Source organism: Musa acuminata, chromosome BXJ3-3 (assembly GCF_036884655.1).
Source record: "Musa acuminata AAA Group cultivar baxijiao chromosome BXJ3-3, Cavendish_Baxijiao_AAA, whole genome shotgun sequence".
In the NCBI taxonomy this organism is placed as follows: Eukaryota; Viridiplantae; Streptophyta; class Magnoliopsida; order Zingiberales; family Musaceae; genus Musa; species Musa acuminata.
The window spans coordinates 32,980,225-32,998,798 of record NC_088351.1 but is presented as its reverse complement, the minus strand read 5'-3'; the positions used below and the strand labels follow the sequence as shown (position 1 = coordinate 32,998,798).

The 18,574-nt window shown below is 38.8% G+C and overlaps 1 protein-coding gene and 1 long non-coding RNA gene across 2 annotated transcripts; one reads left to right on the top strand and one right to left on the bottom strand.

The window, feature by feature from the left end:
• Positions 1 to 2,070: 2,070 nt before the first annotated feature.
• On the bottom strand, positions 2,071 to 3,127 carry LOC135633417 (uncharacterized). Its single transcript, XR_010495002.1, has 2 exons — positions 2,988 to 3,127; positions 2,071 to 2,894 (listed from the first exon to the last, which is right to left on the bottom strand). It is a non-coding gene; the product is annotated as an uncharacterized LOC135633417 (long non-coding RNA).
• On the top strand, positions 2,454 to 3,698 carry LOC135633416 (myb-related protein 308-like). Its single transcript, XM_065142841.1, has 3 exons — positions 2,454 to 2,586; positions 2,662 to 2,791; positions 2,873 to 3,698. The coding sequence occupies exons 1-3, from the start codon at positions 2,454 to 2,456 to the stop codon at positions 3,330 to 3,332; spliced, it is 723 nt and encodes a 240-aa protein (XP_064998913.1). The 3' UTR covers positions 3,333 to 3,698.
• The last annotated feature ends 14,876 nt before the right edge of the window (positions 3,699 to 18,574 follow it).

Genomic DNA, 18,574 nt, shown 5'->3' with positions numbered 1-18,574 from the left:
TAAAGAATAATAGGATTGAGGCCCTGTTGGCTCATATGTTGGATCTTATTAGTCTCAGTTTGGCTGAATTCTGTAAAGGACTAACATACATGCAATGTCTTTTCAATCTTCATCAGCTTTTGACTTGTTACATGGTTCCTTCTTGTGTCCAAGTTTGTAGGATCTTGTGGTTGAAGTGTGGTAAATCATGAAGATTTCAATCTAACAGTCGAGCTCCCATGTTGAGGTCAATCCAAACTATTACTCTCCATATCACTATGATACATGAATGTTAATATGGAATTTTCCTCTCATGCAATTTATAGTTTCCCAAACAGCAATTTCATTCCAATGAAAAGGAATGAATGAGAGCAGTGTTGCCTATCAATCTCATACTGTTAGGAAAAAATAAGGAACTCTGACATTACTTTTGTTCATATTATAGATTTGTTCATCAAAAATTAGAAGCTCTTGTAAAGAAGGCTGCAGGAAGGTAATATGGGTCTATGATTTTGGCTTTGACAGACTGACATGTATTCTCCTGCTCTGTTTATAATGACATTTTTCTTCCATCAAGTCCATGAATCTTTTTTTTTTTTTCCTTTCGGAGGCAAAATCTAACATAGTATCATGACAAATATGAAAATGGATTACATTCTTAAATCATTCTCAAGAAATAGTACAAGTACTTATTGTTTGAATCATCTTTATATTACCAACACAAAAGTTTATAAGACAACCTAGCTACCAAAATTATTTATCCAAAATCTTCAAATTTAATCAGTTGACTTGAATCAACCTGATGGCTTTGTATTCTTCTTGATCTCAATTAATTTCATCAGCCACAGTGACCTGGGAGAATTTTTTTCATGAAACTGTTGTTTACTATATTCTGCAGTCAATAGAATGATTATGACAGGTTCAGAAAAGAAGTTTCTTCTTTGATTAGGTATTGTTCAAGATTTTGCAGATTTAACACTAAAATTAACCTTGACTAAGGATGTGCCATGTGAACTAACTAATCAAGCATATCTAATAGATGTAAAGTCATTGATAACATGCATACCGACAAAATTACGAATTGCTAAACTAATATTAGTTGGAGATGATAAAGCCTACAAGTTCAGCTAGATGCTAAAGATATGCAGTCTAGTTTATATGCTGAATAAGAAACATGTAGTTCATCATATAGCTCCTGACTAATGGCTGCAGAATCAGCCATGACTGATAGCAATGGTTCATAGGCGCAACTACTTTTAGTTAGATAGATGTCAATGTTAATACATAAATAACCTACGAAGACACCATGAACATGAGCAGGGAGCAGCAGGGAAGATGGGTTGGTAGCTTATTGACTTTGCCATGTTTGTATTGCCCTCACAGGTAGGTAGGAACAGTTAGGAAATGCAAATGATCAGCTCCACAACATTAAACATCAGCAAGACTTTTTTGCCAACTTCAATCTGGAGACATTACATCACATAATCAACAGAGCATGCACAACTCTTCCTTATTGTTTTAAGGACTCTTTTCCAGTCTATCTAGTATCCTGAGTTAGTAATTGAGCTATTCAAGTTATGGTCTTCAAACAAAGCAAATAGTTATCTGCTTGTTCATCAATTAATCACTGATCAGAAAGCAAGAATATGCTGTCAGTTTTATTAACATCTCCTGTATTTTTCGGTTCAATTTTCATGGAATGAATCGGTAGTATGCTCAATCTTTCTGAATTAGTGAAACAAGCTTGTGAGTCAAATAATTAACATAATCTTGATTACTGCTGATCTATAAAATCTCATTAGGTACTTGCAACATTATGATGTGCAGCATTATTGTTGAAGCTTGGATTATTACATCATTTTGTGCAGAGTTATTTTTAGAGACATTGATGTCTGTAGATGAAACATAATAACCTGGATTGGAGTGGTTGCATAGGGCAAATCCAAGCACATGCATCACCCACCAACCAATTATTTCTCAGCTTTCTGATCTGTCCATGGATAGATCCAACAGGATAACCTCTGCAGCAAGTACAAACATGCAAGAATCATCTGCAACAGACCAAGCATGTCAAGAAAGGCACCAAGGACATGAGGTTTTACCCTTCCGTGGAAAATGCTTCAGGTTAAACAATACCATATATTCTTCCCAACTCTGACATGATTAAGCTTGAGGTTAAACAAGAGCAGGAGACCATGGGGTTGTTTGAGAGGTGGGAAGAGTTCTTAATGGTGTAGATCTGTCGGTGGGGGATCAGAGAGTTGAAACACCACTGCAAACATGGAGGCTACCTACCTTCTATCAACCATCTTTGCACCAACTCGGTCAATGGATCAACAAGTAGTGGATCGAGTCAATAGGGAGAGTTCCCACAGCCTCTCCTTCCCTCTCGTATATATACACACAGACCACAGCAACAACAACAAAAGAAGCAGATCAAGAATTGGCATCTTTCTTCATCTCCTGACATCGCAATGGGCAGGTCGCCTTGTTGCGAGAAGGCTCACACCAACAAGGGAGCATGGACGAAGGAAGAGGACCAACGGCTGGTCGCCTACATCAAGGCTCATGGCGAAGGATGCTGGAGGTCGCTCCCCAAAGCTGCAGGTCTGTTGAGTCCTAATGTCGCAGGTTATGAGTTAGAGGGTGGAGTTGGGTGCTGATGGATGGTTTGGTTCTCAGGTCTCCTTCGTTGCGGCAAGAGCTGCCGCCTTCGGTGGATCAACTACCTGCGGCCTGGCCTCAAGCGCGGCAACTTCACCGAGGAAGACGACGAGCTCATCATTAAGCTGCATGGCTTGCTCGGAAACAAGTACGTATCAGCTGCTGCTGTTGCTGCTACACTTCTCTTGCGTGTCCTCCTTCTTACGATGCCAATGTCTTGTGGTTTCAGGTGGTCTCTGATCGCCGGGCGCCTACCGGGGAGGACGGACAACGAGATCAAGAACTACTGGAACACCCACATCAAGCGCAAGCTCATCAGTCGCGGGCTCGACCCGAAGACTCACCTTCCCATCGGCGGCGTTCCTTCTCAGCGGCAAGGCATTCCCATGGCAGCCGACGAAGCCGTGAAGCCGAACGACATGGCCGAGGACGGGCACAGCAGTGTCACGAGCATGGACGAAGAGCGCTGCCCCGACCTCAACCTCGACCTCACCATAAGCCTCCATGGCGGTTCTCCGAAACCTCCAGCAGCCGAGGCTGCGACGCCGGCATCAGGGCCAGCTTACGCTCAGCTCATCTGTTTGTGTTACCATTTGGGTCTGCAAACCAGTGAGGCATGCAGCTGCCAAGCAAGTCCCGATCTCCAACATGTTCTTAGATTCTATAGACCATTGGAAGAAGGGCAATAAACTGATCATCTGTGTTCAAAACATCAAGCTAGCATCATTTGTTAGGATAGGAATGAAGGGGAGGAGAAGAACAAATGTTGATGAACCAAATGTTCATAGCCAATCATATCGGTTAAGGTTAGATTGCCTCAGTCACCGGTGGGCAAAAGCCCCCACTCAAGCATTCCCTCCTTGCATGCTGCACCAAACAATCATTCAAGCAGGAGGGGGTCCATGAGGAACCTACCTCACCACCACCCAACTTGATCATATATTGTCTTCATTGTCAGATTTAATGCATTTGGAAAGGGAAGGTTGTTGTTGGTTGGAGGTTGGTGACCCACTGACATCACACAACACAACCACCATATCCTCTTCTTCTTCTTCTTCTTCTTCTTGATGTAGATGAAGAAAAAGCCTTTACTCATGATCTCTAAAGCAGAGAAGTGGAGATTAACTTCAGATGATCACCAGAAACTCTGTATCCACAATTTGGATACAGAAAAGCAACCAAAGAGGCTGTGATAAAACCATATTTTAATCTGTAGTAGTTAATTAAATAATATTGAGAGGGAATGGCCAGGCATATTAAATTAATGGGAGGTGATGAGACCAAAACCCTGTTTTGAGCTATATTTTGGTACTCACCAGCTTCTCCACACATGCATTATGCAGTAATAGAATATAATAGGAGAGTCATCTTCTCCTAGAATTTATGGACCATCTAACCTTCTGCTGTCATGTCTGCAATCAACATGTGGTTCTTTCAAGTGTTTGCCTTGCTTTTATTTCCATGTCAAGATTAGGTGTAATAAATGATAGCAACTGGAAAATTAGGTCCCTTGTTCAAGAACTCTTGTATCATGTAGGCATGCATTATTAGCCAATATAAAAAAAACTAGGGGAACAATTCTTGATCATCCTTTGGACCTAAATTATCATATCATGGTTTGCTCAGGATTCTAAATTCCATTGATGATCTTGTCACAATTTTTGGGAAGTTTGCCATAAGATAATGATGCATTAATCCTGTCTACTGACCATATTGTAGCCTTTTTTTCCATATTGGTTGCACATTACTTAAACAAGTAGAAAGTAGGGAAATATTTCCTACACTGTGTGGCCATTGCAATCAACCATTGTCTTGCCAAACTCCAATTGCCACTCCTAAAATTGATTGAAGTGCTCTATGAGTTCCAAGAAATGATAAGACCAATTGATGGAAAGATCAACTTCATATCACACCAAAATCACTCTTGCTCTTTGTCCATATATATGGCATTAAGATGCTCCATGAGGTCTTTTTCCTTATCCTTTTTTTTGAGAAGGGGTATCAAACCCCTTGATCTAGAGAGAATAAGGTCATAAAAGGAATACAAGACCAATTATACATCATAAGTTCATAACAATGGGAGGAAACACAGAGTGCACATAATAGGAATCAAATCACAATTCTACTATGGAAATAAAAGACAGTGGACTTTTTTTCTTGGAGAGTAAATGAGACATTAGTGGTGGTCATAATCAACAAACAACCAACTTTTACCTAAATATGTGATGATTCTTGTGACAACCTTACCTTGGCTCAGCTAATAACTGTCATGAAAGATTAGTTTACCTAATTATCAGTGAACAAATCTGACAATTCTCAACATCCATGCATAGATTTGGATTACACAACCATCCATTAGACACTTTAAACTAGAATTTACCAAAGAGTACATGATGGAAAAAGAAAAAAAAAAGAATAATATTCGACTAGTAAGGCAATGGATCAGATTTCTTGCCTACTTAAACAATGTTGGATTCCCTTTAATCAGATATGGGGTGAGCTTGACCTTAAATACATACCTGAATTGGAAAAAAATTCATATTTGCTTACTTAGGTGGCTTTAGATTTCAGTTTCATAAAAATTGTTGGTACTCAATTCTCTGTAAATCAAAATTTAAATAATAATGATATTTGAATGAATGATGGTGGCTATGATTTTTCGGATTTTCTTTTGTAAGATATAGTACTCACCCTCCAATGACAAGTTTTGAATGGGTGGGAATCGAGAGCTAAAGCTACTTGGTTAGGATAGTGATTGATTCACCCTCTCATACCTCATCCTTGAGTTAATTTGATCTATCATCTTGATAATACATCAACATCCTCTCCTAATTTCACATATCATTTCAATCCAAATTGTGACATTGACCCATTCAGATGAGTGTTTGAAGAGCTAAGGAGGTAATATGAAACTTATTCATTGGTCCCATAAATACCTATAGAATAAATAAACAAATAAAAGGCTTTTTACATATCAATCCTTGCAAAAGAAAAATAGCTTAGTTTGCCCTTGCAAATTTTGATACATCATATCACATATCATGATCCTCCACATATATCATATTTATATTATATATATTATGTATATACTTATTTTGAACTCTATATATATATACCTGTGCAAGTTTACACAGAGTGAAAGAGGCTTAGAGCAGAAACAATGGAGGAACATAAGAGACTCCCAATCACCAGGAGTGGCCACAAAGATGGCCACAGGGTAATGGACACAATGCATCAATAACTTCTCATGCCAAGTGCCCTACAGCCAGGACCAGCTTAGTGTTGTCTCAATTCATGTGCATGGTGAAGGATCATGCTTTTGATAAGCTAGCCAGGGTTGGTGCATCTCTCTCTCTCTCTCTCTCTCTCTCTAAGTGACAACAAAGTCAAATCTACATATCCCTCCACAAAAATAACAGCCCATCATGAAAGATATCTTTTCATGGACAACATGATTGAGCTGAAAGTGACTAAAGTGCAGGTGTAGGAATGATGATGTGGAACATAGAGTACTCAACACCACAACTGATGGTAGCTGCATCAAGGCATTCACTGGGGCTGGTTGGTGGCATTTCATAATAGTTGCTCCTCCTACAATGAATGAATGGGAGAATGCATTTGCTAGTGCTCCTTTTAATGTTCCTCCCACCACATTGCTGCAACTTGCAAGCAGGCATTACAGGAGCGGACACTACATTGGCCACTATTTTTTTTTAGCTAATTACATGTTAACTCAGTAATTAATTATCTTTAGTATTTTGATTCTTATATTTTTAAAAATTACATTGATATATCTATAATTAGAAAGTAAAGCATCTAAATCTATTTACCCTCACATCATCGAAAATATAAAAATATTTTAACGTCTTAATTAGTAGTGACGGATAACGTTGATAGTGGCAGATAGCATCGGTGGTGGTGGACGATGACACCGTTAGGAGCCACGAGTGACTGTTATGGATAAGAAAAATGATAACAAGAAGTGAGGACTACTCGGTAACTATGTCGATAATAGGTACGATGACATAACTAATTGCCTATCAGCTTTTTAGAGTTTTTCTTTTTGGTCGACGATAATCGCGACAAACAAAATTCCTCCAACGAGCCCCATCTCCTCTTTTTCATGCTTATGTCGAAATTGATACAACAGCAAATATTGGGTCAACAATGAGATAGTTATTAGGTCGACGCTAATTCGATTACTTTATATTTGGGTCAAGCAATCCACTCAATAAGTCAACGGTGAGGCAATTACTATTTTCATCATAGACATTACGATGATCACCATCATCTACATCGACATCGATATGATTGCTGAACGACAAAAGAGCCATCGATATAAATGGTAAGTGGCTCTTTCACTGCTTTATGTTGACATAAGATAAATATTGTAAGAGAGGTGTCCATAAATATACATAGAATGTAAGATGAAAAATGAGAAAAACATAATAGTTTTTGGACAAAGATAAATATTCTAAGGTAATAATTTTCTGGAACTTTGTTGCTGATAAATGTCTCTAATTAATAATCGAAGTGAATAAAAAGATGTTATATTCCATGAAAATTACAAATTAATGATCTCAGATGAGATTTATATCTACCTTTATCAATCAAAATCAAGGAACGTATAGCTTAAATGATAGGCTAAGATCCAGAGATTTGAACTTATATATGTATCGAATTGCACGACTCATTCCTAGACTAGTATAAGAACAGTATCTCGATGAGTTCCACACCTAATTTTGGGCCACAATAAGATCCAAATCGGGCCCTTAGTTTTTTTCACATCAAGTCACTTGAAGTGTTCATCCATCAATTACATACAACTTAGTGTTTACATCTCATCTTTGTATATTGCAAGATTGAGCCCATAAAGTTGTCGAAGTTTGCATGTCATTTCACTTAAGTGATTGTTCCATGAAAAATATTTGTTGTATAGAACTCTTAATTGGCATTTTGTTCAATTATCATTGAGCTAATCTTCTTGTATATATATATATATATCTATATCTTTTGTCATACAATCTGCTATTCATTTAAATTGAGTTTAACATGGTGTTTGATCTCATGTAATTAATCACGATCGATTTGACTTGGACTTATGTGATTTAAAATTGTAACATTAAAAAAAAACTCAAGTGATTATTTGATAATAATCTTTTAGATTGTGTCAAAGTTTGAAAAGAAAGTGAGAAAAATACAGTTTAATTTACCCTTACAAATGAAGAAGAATTAAGAAACAATGAGTCAAAAAATTAAAAAGAATATTAGTCAAACTGTAATTTAGCCTACCCTTATGAATAAGAGGGCGGCAAGTCAAATCTTTAGAGTGAATTGATAATTGAAAGGAAAATAGGTCAAATTGTAATTTAATCTATTTTTATTTTTATATGTAAGACTAAGAATTAGGACCGAAGAACAATAACAATTGTGACGATTAATATAATAAAATAAACATGAATATGATATGATAAGATAAGATAATTTTATCATAATTTAAAGTATAATATTAGGCCTATAAATATGTGAGTATTTTGGTAAATTTAATACAATATAATAAGTTATTATTTACCATTATCGATGTGATCGTGAGAGTTTATGAGAAATTTTTTGTTTTAGATTTGGTCATATAATTTTGTCCACTCGTGTATGGCCCAAAAACACATGATAGAGTATGATCAAGATGCTTATAAAATTTTAATTTTCTTACTTTCCAAATAATATAAGATTAAACATACTTATCAATGAATGAATGCTCGGAGACTCTTGGTCTCACGATCCCTCCTTTTAATTTTAGAGTAAGTGAACTAAAATCTTATAAGTGACATAATTATCTTCAAATTTGATAAAAATATATGAATTCATCCAAAACAAATAATTTCTTATCGATGATAACAAATGATGATTTATCATAATCTTTTAATTTCTACTTTGATATCATCGGATTTAGATTTTGTATTAATACTATTTTATTATTATCATCGATTATACTTATATATGAATTTTTTTTCATAATAATTATGTGTTATATATTGGTATAGCGTCTTAAGCTATTTATTATACGAAGAGTTTGAGACGGACTCATCCATTAGGGACATCATCTTCTTGCATCGAGCCAAAGGTTTGCTACTGTTGTCCGTCACATCTTAATCGTCTCTAAAAGCGTGCCATCTTGTCAGAGTCTCTCTCCCGACTCAAAGTCACTCTGGAGCTCCAAACTGTGCTCATGATCGAAGCAGAAGAGACTAAACGTAGAAGCAAAAGAGGAACAGCCATAAAAATTTCGATTCTTTCTTTCTATTGTCAAAAATCTTCTTCACCCACACAAACTCATTCTTGTAAACTAAAAATCAATTTGAAGATCCAAATCTTGATAACTCAATTTACAGAGTAGCAATCACCAAAAGGCTTCTCTTCTTGAAACACGAAGTAGTGTGGCTCCTAACATCTATAAAGTGATTGACATGATGTGGAAACGAACACAGAGAAAAGGAATCAAAAGGAGGGAGTTGGGACCCAAGGTTTGGACAAAGCACCAAACATGGGAGGGTGCCAAAAGCTGGAACAGTGAGGTTGCATGTGAGTGAGTGAGGTGCATACAATATAGAGAGTAGTCCTACGCAACATTGACCAACCAACATCAACTTTGGTAGATAAATATTGAGGGAGAAGACACAAAAAACAATGAAAACAGGTCAAGAGTACACATCAATGAAGGTCCCAAATGGTTGCCTTGTTTTCTAATGTTCCTCATTATTGGAGGAATCTGTGTGATTTCAACTGCTACAATGAGTACTTAAGCACTTTGGGCTATCATATGCTTGAACAACTCATTCACTTTATTTTCTCTTCTACCTTCCTAGTTAAAATTGCTTCACTATCTATCATATTTGTTTTAGCTTCTTCCTAATGAGACTAAATCTTAAAAGAATAATGATTCAACTACTTATTGTAAGAACAAGTTAGGTGAGGGGGAAGTCTCTCCTACCAAAAGAATAATCCAAGAATCAACAAAAATATTGAACATAATATTTACATGATTTGATATATGTTATCTGCATTATTAATTTCTAAAACTTGAAGTATAGTAACTTATCTCAAACATGATGCCAAAAATGTACTTCTCATGTAAAAAAATTATTATTCCTCTTATGATATCTAGTTTTACTAAGAAAAGCTAGCATTCAAAACCAGCATATTTAATTAACTATATCTAAGCATTATAAAAATCACCCATAGTATCATAGAATAGCAAAAATAATAATAATAATAATAATCGAGGAGGTTATTATTAGGAACGAGTCGGCAATCATGTCGGTTTTGAAAAATCTCTTCGTGTAATTAAAATCGATTTCGGAATATGTTAACTTGAAAGCGTATGCGAGTGTAGGCGTAGTAAAAGCACAGTAAAGAGGAGAGACAATTTGCTATAAAAGTAAATTGCTCAAAGTAAATACAAACTGAGTTTATAATGGTTCGATCGTCATGACTTACATTCACTCCCGATTCTTTCTCCGTCGAGACCATCGGCATCCACTATCGATCTTCCTTTAATAAGCGAAGACCAACCACCTTTTATAGTTCGATTCTCCTTTTACCGGATTTAGGAGATGACCCTTACATCACGACTTACTCGTCTCTCAAACTATTCTAACACTTAGAACTTTGAGAGGAATTCACACAAGATTGCAATAGTATTTTCTTTCATTTTCACTCTCAATACTTATGTATTTTAATCATGGACGAGAGGGGTATTTATAGGCCTCAAGTTGATTCAAACTTGGAGCCTAAAAATATCTCATCCTGGGTTTCTTAGGTACGGGCGGTACCATCGCTTGTGCTGGGCGGTACCATCACCAGTGTTAGTCTAACACTGACACTACATTGAGCGATCCACTGCCTACGGTACCATCGCCTGACACCCTACCACTAGGCAGTACCACCACCCAAACTGGTGGTACCACCGCTTGATAATCTCTCGGAGACTATGTCTGGACGGTACCACCGCCTGACATAGTCTCGAAGATTGTGCCACGATGATGCCACCTCTTGGGTCACTATTTGGACCTTTCATTGGGCCCAACACAGTCCTTACATAGGCTCAACTAGCCCATAATTGGGTTGACCCAATTCCAATTCTAATTATATACTAATTATGAAATTTAAGATATCTACTAAGCTAAACAAGTCCGTAAATCTAGGTTTCTTCCGGCGAGCATCCGGCAATCTTCCGACGAGCTTCCAACGAACTTTCGATGATCTCTCGGCAATGTTCCAGCAGACTCCCGGCAAGCTCCTGGACTTCATAAAAATCTTCTTGGTGAGTTTCGACGAGCTTCTTTGGCAAGCTCCTGGACTTCTCGGTTAGTTCCTGCAAAACTTCTGACGAACGTCTGGCTTCCGATAAACTCTTGAACTTCCAACGAAATTACGTTCTTGACTCCGGGACTTCATTTTGCTTTATGCCTTACTATCGTAGTTAATCCCGCACACATAAAAATATACTTCGATCTAGACAATTATTACTAAGCTTGAATCATGTTGTCCGGCATGTCATTGGTCCATCGATGCTTCGTCCGATTATTCAGTGCATCGTCCTCTCTTGTGGCCTATTGTCCAATCGGTCAGTTGACCTCCGTAACTCCGATATCCTTAGCACAGTATCCTTTCTTCTTGGCCCGATGTCCGAATCCATGACCCAAAGCCTTCTGTCGATACACCGATCGATCCTTTGACTCGACGTCCAATCTTCTGACATATTTTTTATTCGGCCCAACATGATTCTTCTTGCTTTAATTGTCTCATCATGATCGAAGCTTTCTGCATCACTTAAAACGTAGATTAAATCATAACTACTATCAATTGGTTTTATCATCAAAATCCAAGATTCAATGTTTACTCCCCCTTGGAAATATAAAAGATGAGAACTTCTAATATATCTAGCTAATTAGTTGGCTGTTTTATTTTTCACCCTATATATATGGAAGCAAATCCAGTAAGATTCAAATATGTAAAATAATATTTTTAATGGATCATAGAACGAGATAATTATGCTTCAAAATATCAATGAGAGCCGATGAATCAGATTCCATATGTATTTGTAGAACTCTCCTGGCCAAACCAAACCTGCTTGAAGCCTCACTAGAATTGCCATAGCCTTGTAGTACAAGACATCCCTATTTTCCAAGAACTTGCAACTAACAAAAATTGAATCAATATTCTCGTTACTTCAAATAAAGCTGACACCTCCCTTATGATCCCCTCCCCTTAAATTATTATAGTTCAATTTAACCCTTATACAAAAAGATCCTCTGTTGGGGACCTTTCTCCTGCCATGCCATCAGGAACTTTGGTTCTGTCATAAGTCAAGATTTAGAATCACAATCAAGTGCAAAATGTTGAAAATAGAAAAATTAGAATTACAATGGAGAGCTTCATTACATGCCCTCCAAATCTATCATAAACCCATAGAGATACTAAGGGTAGCTTCTACAAGCAGTGCCACCAATCCCCCTTAATAATCAAGCCCCATAGGATAGAAGAGAAGAGTTGATTTTGTAGAAACATTCTCATTAGAATTTATTTTTTAAAATAAAAAAAAATCATAAAATATAGGGGAGAAATATAAAATTTTGATGTCAGTCCTCCCCAAAAGTCACACAAAGCCTATCAACATCCAAAACACCATTTGTAATAAAACCTATTACCATGGAGATGAATCAATTTCGAAAATATTATCTAAAGTCAGTAAATAGTTTAATGAAGCATGTGTAATCTACGGATCATCTGGATAGAAATACAAATTTTATAATGTCATCACGAAGGAAAGCAAGAGCATGTAAAACTAATTTTCAACACTAGCTAGTATTTGCATTATTATGAATGTTCCAAGGGTTTACAATATCATATTTAATCCTGACCACATGAATCCAAAGGTTGTCCCCTAAAGAGAATATTCAAACTCATCAATGATAAATCTTTAATACCTAGACCTCTCTAGAATTATCTTATCCCAAGCTACTAAATGAAGATCCCTTATCCTACCAGAGTTATACTATAATAAATTCTTCATAATTGAGTGATCCTATTCAAGATATCTCTTGGTATTCAAATCACATTTAATGAAGGAGAATATAAGTAAGCATAAAATTAATCAAAATGATGTTATTATCTCAAGCGATTATAAGGGTGTCCAAATAGTTAAGAGGTAAATGACCCTCTCTAGTCAGAAGAAACAAATTTTCTCTTAATATCCATATTAGCATGCTTAGGAAAAAAATATTTAATTAAATAGTATTGACCTTGGAATATGAAATATCAAAAGTCTTGAGATACACAAAATATTAGCAACGTAATAAATTATTAATTTTTAGTATGGATCTGTCTTGTTCTTCATTGCTTCTTGATTAGGTAATATGTACTAAATTAAAAAGCTCGATTAGGCAATATGTACATGATTAAGTAATATGTTGTACCAAAATAATATTTAACAACCCTAATAGAGATAAAGGAGGTAAAAGGAAGCTATATACTTTTGGGGAACAAAGCATGTGAGATTCATCTCCTCCAACCAAACCTATGATCCTATGATTGAGAGAGGAAGATTATTATTTTTAGGGTTTTACCCATTTGCATCCGTAGTGATGACGTTGGCAATATTATTTCCTTATGAGACTGATAATGTAAAAAAACTTCTCCTTTTATTTCTTATTCCTCATATTCTTTTCTTTCACAAATTTAATTAAGTGATCATAAATTCTAAATATTTAGATGAGGGGATCCATTTTAGCATATCCTCTCGTTATGAATCTAATCTAGATTTGACATATAAATAAAACTCAAGTATATAATGTAAGTTGATATGAAAAATAATTAAAACTCATGACATGATATTATTTAACCATATAATTATAAATTTTAAAAAATTAAAATGATTAGTATTAAAGAAAAATATTCTTGACATCCTTGTCAGCTTGATGTGACCCCAATCTATATGTATAGAATCATATGAGGTGAAATGTGTCTCCTTCCAAGATATTACATGCACAAAGACTAAATGTGAGCGAAGTTTCCGGAGTACGAGTCTACGAGTCTTTGGAGATAAGGATGTGTTTTTATATCTAACATCGGAGAAATTAAATATTTTCATAAAAATTTCATAAGGCGTCTCGAGCTACATTTTGAACTTCCATAAATATTCTGTATTGGAGATATCTTAATCATCTCGAACTATTCTTTGGAGGGTGATAGATTATGAACTTTTTTCTCTCGTAGATTTTTATGTGGTGGTTATGTGATAGACGATGACCGACTAATTATATATTCTCTGTTAACTAATAATTATAAGAATAATATTTTTATGATAATTCTCTAAGATGTGATATACCAACCATCAAATACTAATGTAAACAATTATCGTGGTAGTTGTCTTGTCCTGACTTCCATGTAGATGGCGTTGAAATCACGGAGGAAGTGATCCCCACGTAAACAATTGCTCGAGTCATGTTGTGGACGATCACGTTACCATCTTCTACGCCCTTCCAAACTGTGGGCAAACAGTCGATGAATCCTCTCTCTCTCTCTCTATGTGCTGCGAGCAGAAGCTTTTGACTTGTGGTAGACTTACACGATGGTTCCAAAAAACCGTCGGCTTCAGTTTGGTAGACGGTGGAAGCAAAATCAGATGGATAGAAATGGTATTGACGAGGATAGTAATTATGATAAGACTCGATTGACGTCAAATGACGTCTCACGTGATCGACGTGATAATACATGGTTAAACATATCAGAACGTCGATCAAGGCATATTAACGCCTGCTTAGGCTTGGTTCTTCGTGTCATGCCAACACTAGAGTTAGACGTTACCAACTTGTCCCCTGCAAGCGGACACATCAGGAAACAGTAAGCTTCTCTATAAATACCCTCGCATTCCGAACGGGAAGGGGAGGGGAAGAGGAGAAACAGACACACAAAAGGACTTCTTCATTTGAATCCCCTTTTACATCAACTAACTTGATCGTCGGAGGGGTCGGGCCGAGCACCCCGACCCGACCTTTGTGCAGGAGCGAAGCCGAAGGTCCCCACGAGACGCGAAGACGAGGAGTTCCTGCTCGGAGGAGGCAACGACACCGTCCCGACCACCGCACCCGATCGCCTCGGCGGACTTGAAGGCTGTCTCAGGAAGATCCCCATCATTCGGACCCGAACCTAGCCGCGTTGGCCCCGAGGCCACGGCTTAAGGTTGTTTACATGAACAGGTATTGAGGCCTTATGCAATTTTGGTTTGAGCTCTTGAATCATTAATTTTGATTTCAGTTTAGAATTAGAATTATCATTTCTTATTATTATTTTTATTGTTAATTTTAATTTAAATTTTTTAGCTAATTTGAAATTGAATCTAAATGAAACTAACTGTCAATTTCGATTGAGGTTTTACAACCACCGATTCCGATTTCGAATTAGAATAGTCTTTTCTTATTTTTTATTAAATTTTAATTAATTTAAAATTAAATCGGAATAGAACCGTTCGATGTTGTTTTCGATTCGGCTCGAAATCATAGAATTATGGTGGGTGGGAATTAACCAAGTGCTGCTTGTCCTGGCATCACCTGAGAACAAGGACGACAAGTGCAGATGCGCAGATCGCCATACGTGCTTTTGCTGATGGATGATACTTTTGGGTAGTGGATGATTCATGGAGGATTCAAAGGAGAAAGAAAGAGGCATTAAAGAGACCACCAACCTTTTTACTTGGAGCTTTAGGGATGCACAGAATCGATCAACGTTCCAAAGCTTTGAATCTTTAGCAGAAAGTTCAGATGGACAAGTGGAGCCATTTGGGAAAAGTTGCATGCCAATCTAATCGAAAGTGAGGAGCAAACCATGACAAAGTCGTAATGGTTCCTCTCATTGTTTAAACATTAGCACAAGATTGAAAGTCGATAGATGGAGGAAAAATATTCGGAATCATTCAGACGCCATTGCTCGTGAGGAAATCGATTCTTGCATATGCATCTTCTTCATGTCGGTATCCCAATTTGGATGACTCCACTGGTGTTGCGGGGAACAACTTTAAGCCGTGGCCTCGGGACCGACGCGGCTTGGTTTGGGCCTGGTCGACAAGGGCATCTTTCCGAGTTGGGCTTCGACGAACGTCCGGGTCGGGGGCGTGCTGTCACGGACTTAGCTGGTTTTGCCTAAGTCGTGCGGCACCCTTGCGTGTCCGTCCGCAAAGGTCAGCCTCCCCGAAGCCTCCCATGGTCCCTTAGGTCCCACAAAAGAGAGAACAGGATAGAGAAAAGGCCTCACTCGGGATCCACAAGCAAACATCTCCGAAAAACACTTTATAGACAATGCAAATCACAAACAGACTTTACAAGCTCTGAACAATTGCACAACAAATGGTAAAATGGTCCATTACAGACCGAGAATCTCTCGCACGTGTCCACATGATACAACCTTTATTTACAAGCCTAAAGACACGGACATACATAAGCATTACATCAAACACCCTGTTTAGAAGTTTGTCCGTGACATTCTCCCCCACTTATTCCTTCGACGTCCTCGTCGAAGCCTTTGTCGGCACTGCAACTCCTTGCCTATGCTGAGTTTTCAATCTTCTGCTCCAGCTGCAATGCGTCCCTTGGCTCCCAACTGCTCTCCATTGTTGTTTTCGAGTAGTCGAACCTTTTGATCCGCCATGCTGCTTCAACTCACCAATGACTCTGACTCCGGTGTGGGGTTGGCTGAGTTGTGTTGATCCTTGTTGATTCCTACGGATCCTTCAAATGAAGGAAAAGACCATCCTTACTGTGCCAGTCTCTCAAATGCCTCATGCTGCTTGAATTGGGTGGATGCTTGTTGGAGCTTTTAACGAGCATCGTCTCGCAAACTTCTGAAGATTTGGGTCCTTTCTCCACAAAATTTGCTCATTGACTCTTCTTTCACTTAGTTGTCACATCCAAGTAGGTTCGCATCACTTCCGCTTTCGATTGGCATTTCGTTGGGAAATGAAGCGGACAATCTACTCTTAGTAACACTGATCACCATTGGTGAGGATTTGACAACTATTGTCTTCCATTATCTTCGAAGGGTCTTTGAACTTTTGCAGAGCTCCTCTGCTGGATAGATAAGAGAATTGGGGTACTCAGTTTCGCCCATTCTCTTAAGAGTTGAGAAGGCAAATGTTACTTGACTTCACCCGCCTCCTCGAGGTTGTACTCCATGCATCGAGCTGGTTACTGGATAAGAACTTCTGGAATGCAGGAAGTTTTCACCCCAACTTGGAGTAGTTCTCTCATAGGTTTGGTCACTTCTGGGATTGTACCATCTTCTCCATCAACCCTACCGCCTACTCCCCTGAGTAGCGAAGGTACAGCACCGCGTACTGCCTGCTTTGTTCATTGGTTATGCACTCTTGCATGACCCGAAGTCCTTCACTTTCGGCTATCTTGATGAGAAGCACATTGACACTGGTCTTACGAAGTTCTTCGGCCTCTGCCCTTCAGCCTTGTCTCGGTACTTAGATATTGCCTTTGTGTTCTCCACCTCCTCGGCCCCTTTCACGACCAAGCGCTCTCCCTCCATGAGAGCAAGGGATCAATGACTTTCACGGAAGTCCCGACTCTGCGGTACCATGGCGCTGCCATGCCCATGACTCTACTATCTGTCGCTTCGCATCTGCATCCCTTTTCTTCACGATCAGTAGAAATGTCTCTGTGGGACTCCTCTGAGTCCACCTTCATTCTAACTGATGCTTGATTTTGGGTAGCTAAGTCCCTCTGGACTCGTTGTCACTTCCTCGCCCCTTTCGACCCCCTGCTTCAACACCTCTGTGTTCTCCAAGCAATCCGTCTGGTCGATAAAGAGACAGACTGCAACTCCCATGCATGGCCTCTGCCATCACGTTGTAGAGTTTGCACCGATTCTGTTCTCCTTAGCTTCCTTGGTAGCAACGTTCGCTTACTCGGCCTTGTCCTCTGACTTGCCGGGCTCCCTTAAGCGATTCTGTTCTCCTTTACCAAGCACCATCAAGTATAGTTGTCAACGTTGAGCCATAGCTCAAACTCAGTCATCCCAACCTTTGTGCGCTTCACATTCTTCCAAGCTTGTCTGTTCTCATGGTGCCTCTTGCGCGAAGGGTTGGCCATTCCTCAAAATGTCAATCTCGGATGCCCGCTCCTCTGAGCGACTCCTGTTTCCTACATCACCATGCCCGTTTTCCCCCAAATGGTCGCGCGTGTGCTGACTGCCCTAAACGCAGCCCTACTAGGTCCCCCACGTTTGCATGCTAAGTGTTTTTATGAGTGCTTGTCCCGCTCTGATACCATATGTCACGGACTTAGCTGGTTTTGCCTAAGTCGTGCGGCACCCTTGCGTGTCCGTTCGCAAAGTTCAGTCTCCCCGAAGCCTCCCATGGTCCCTTAGGTCCCACAAAAGAGAGAACAGGACAGAGAAAAAGTCTCACTCGGGATCCACAAGCAAACATCTCCGAAAAACACTTTATAGACAATGCAAATCACAAACAGACTTTACAAGCTCTAAACAGTTGCACAACAAAGGGTAAAATAGTCCATTATAGACCGAGAATCTCTCGCACGTGTCCACATGACACAACCTTTATTTACAAGCATGAACATACCAAAAGACACGGACATACATAAGCATTACATCAAACACCATGTTTAGAAGTTTGTCCGTGACAGTGCGGGGTCGTCAGCTCCTCCGGGGGGTGTTCCCTCGTTCGGTGGCCTAGCGGGAGGTCGTCGTCGTCTTCGTACCTGCACAAAGGTCGGGTCGAAAGTTCGGCCCGACCCCTCCGACGATCCAATCAGTGGAGGTGGAGAGGGTTTTGAGTGGAGCAGCCGAAGTCGTAGTTTAGTTGGAGTCCAAGTCCAGTCCAGAAGTTTCCCTGTTCGTTTAGAACTCCGGG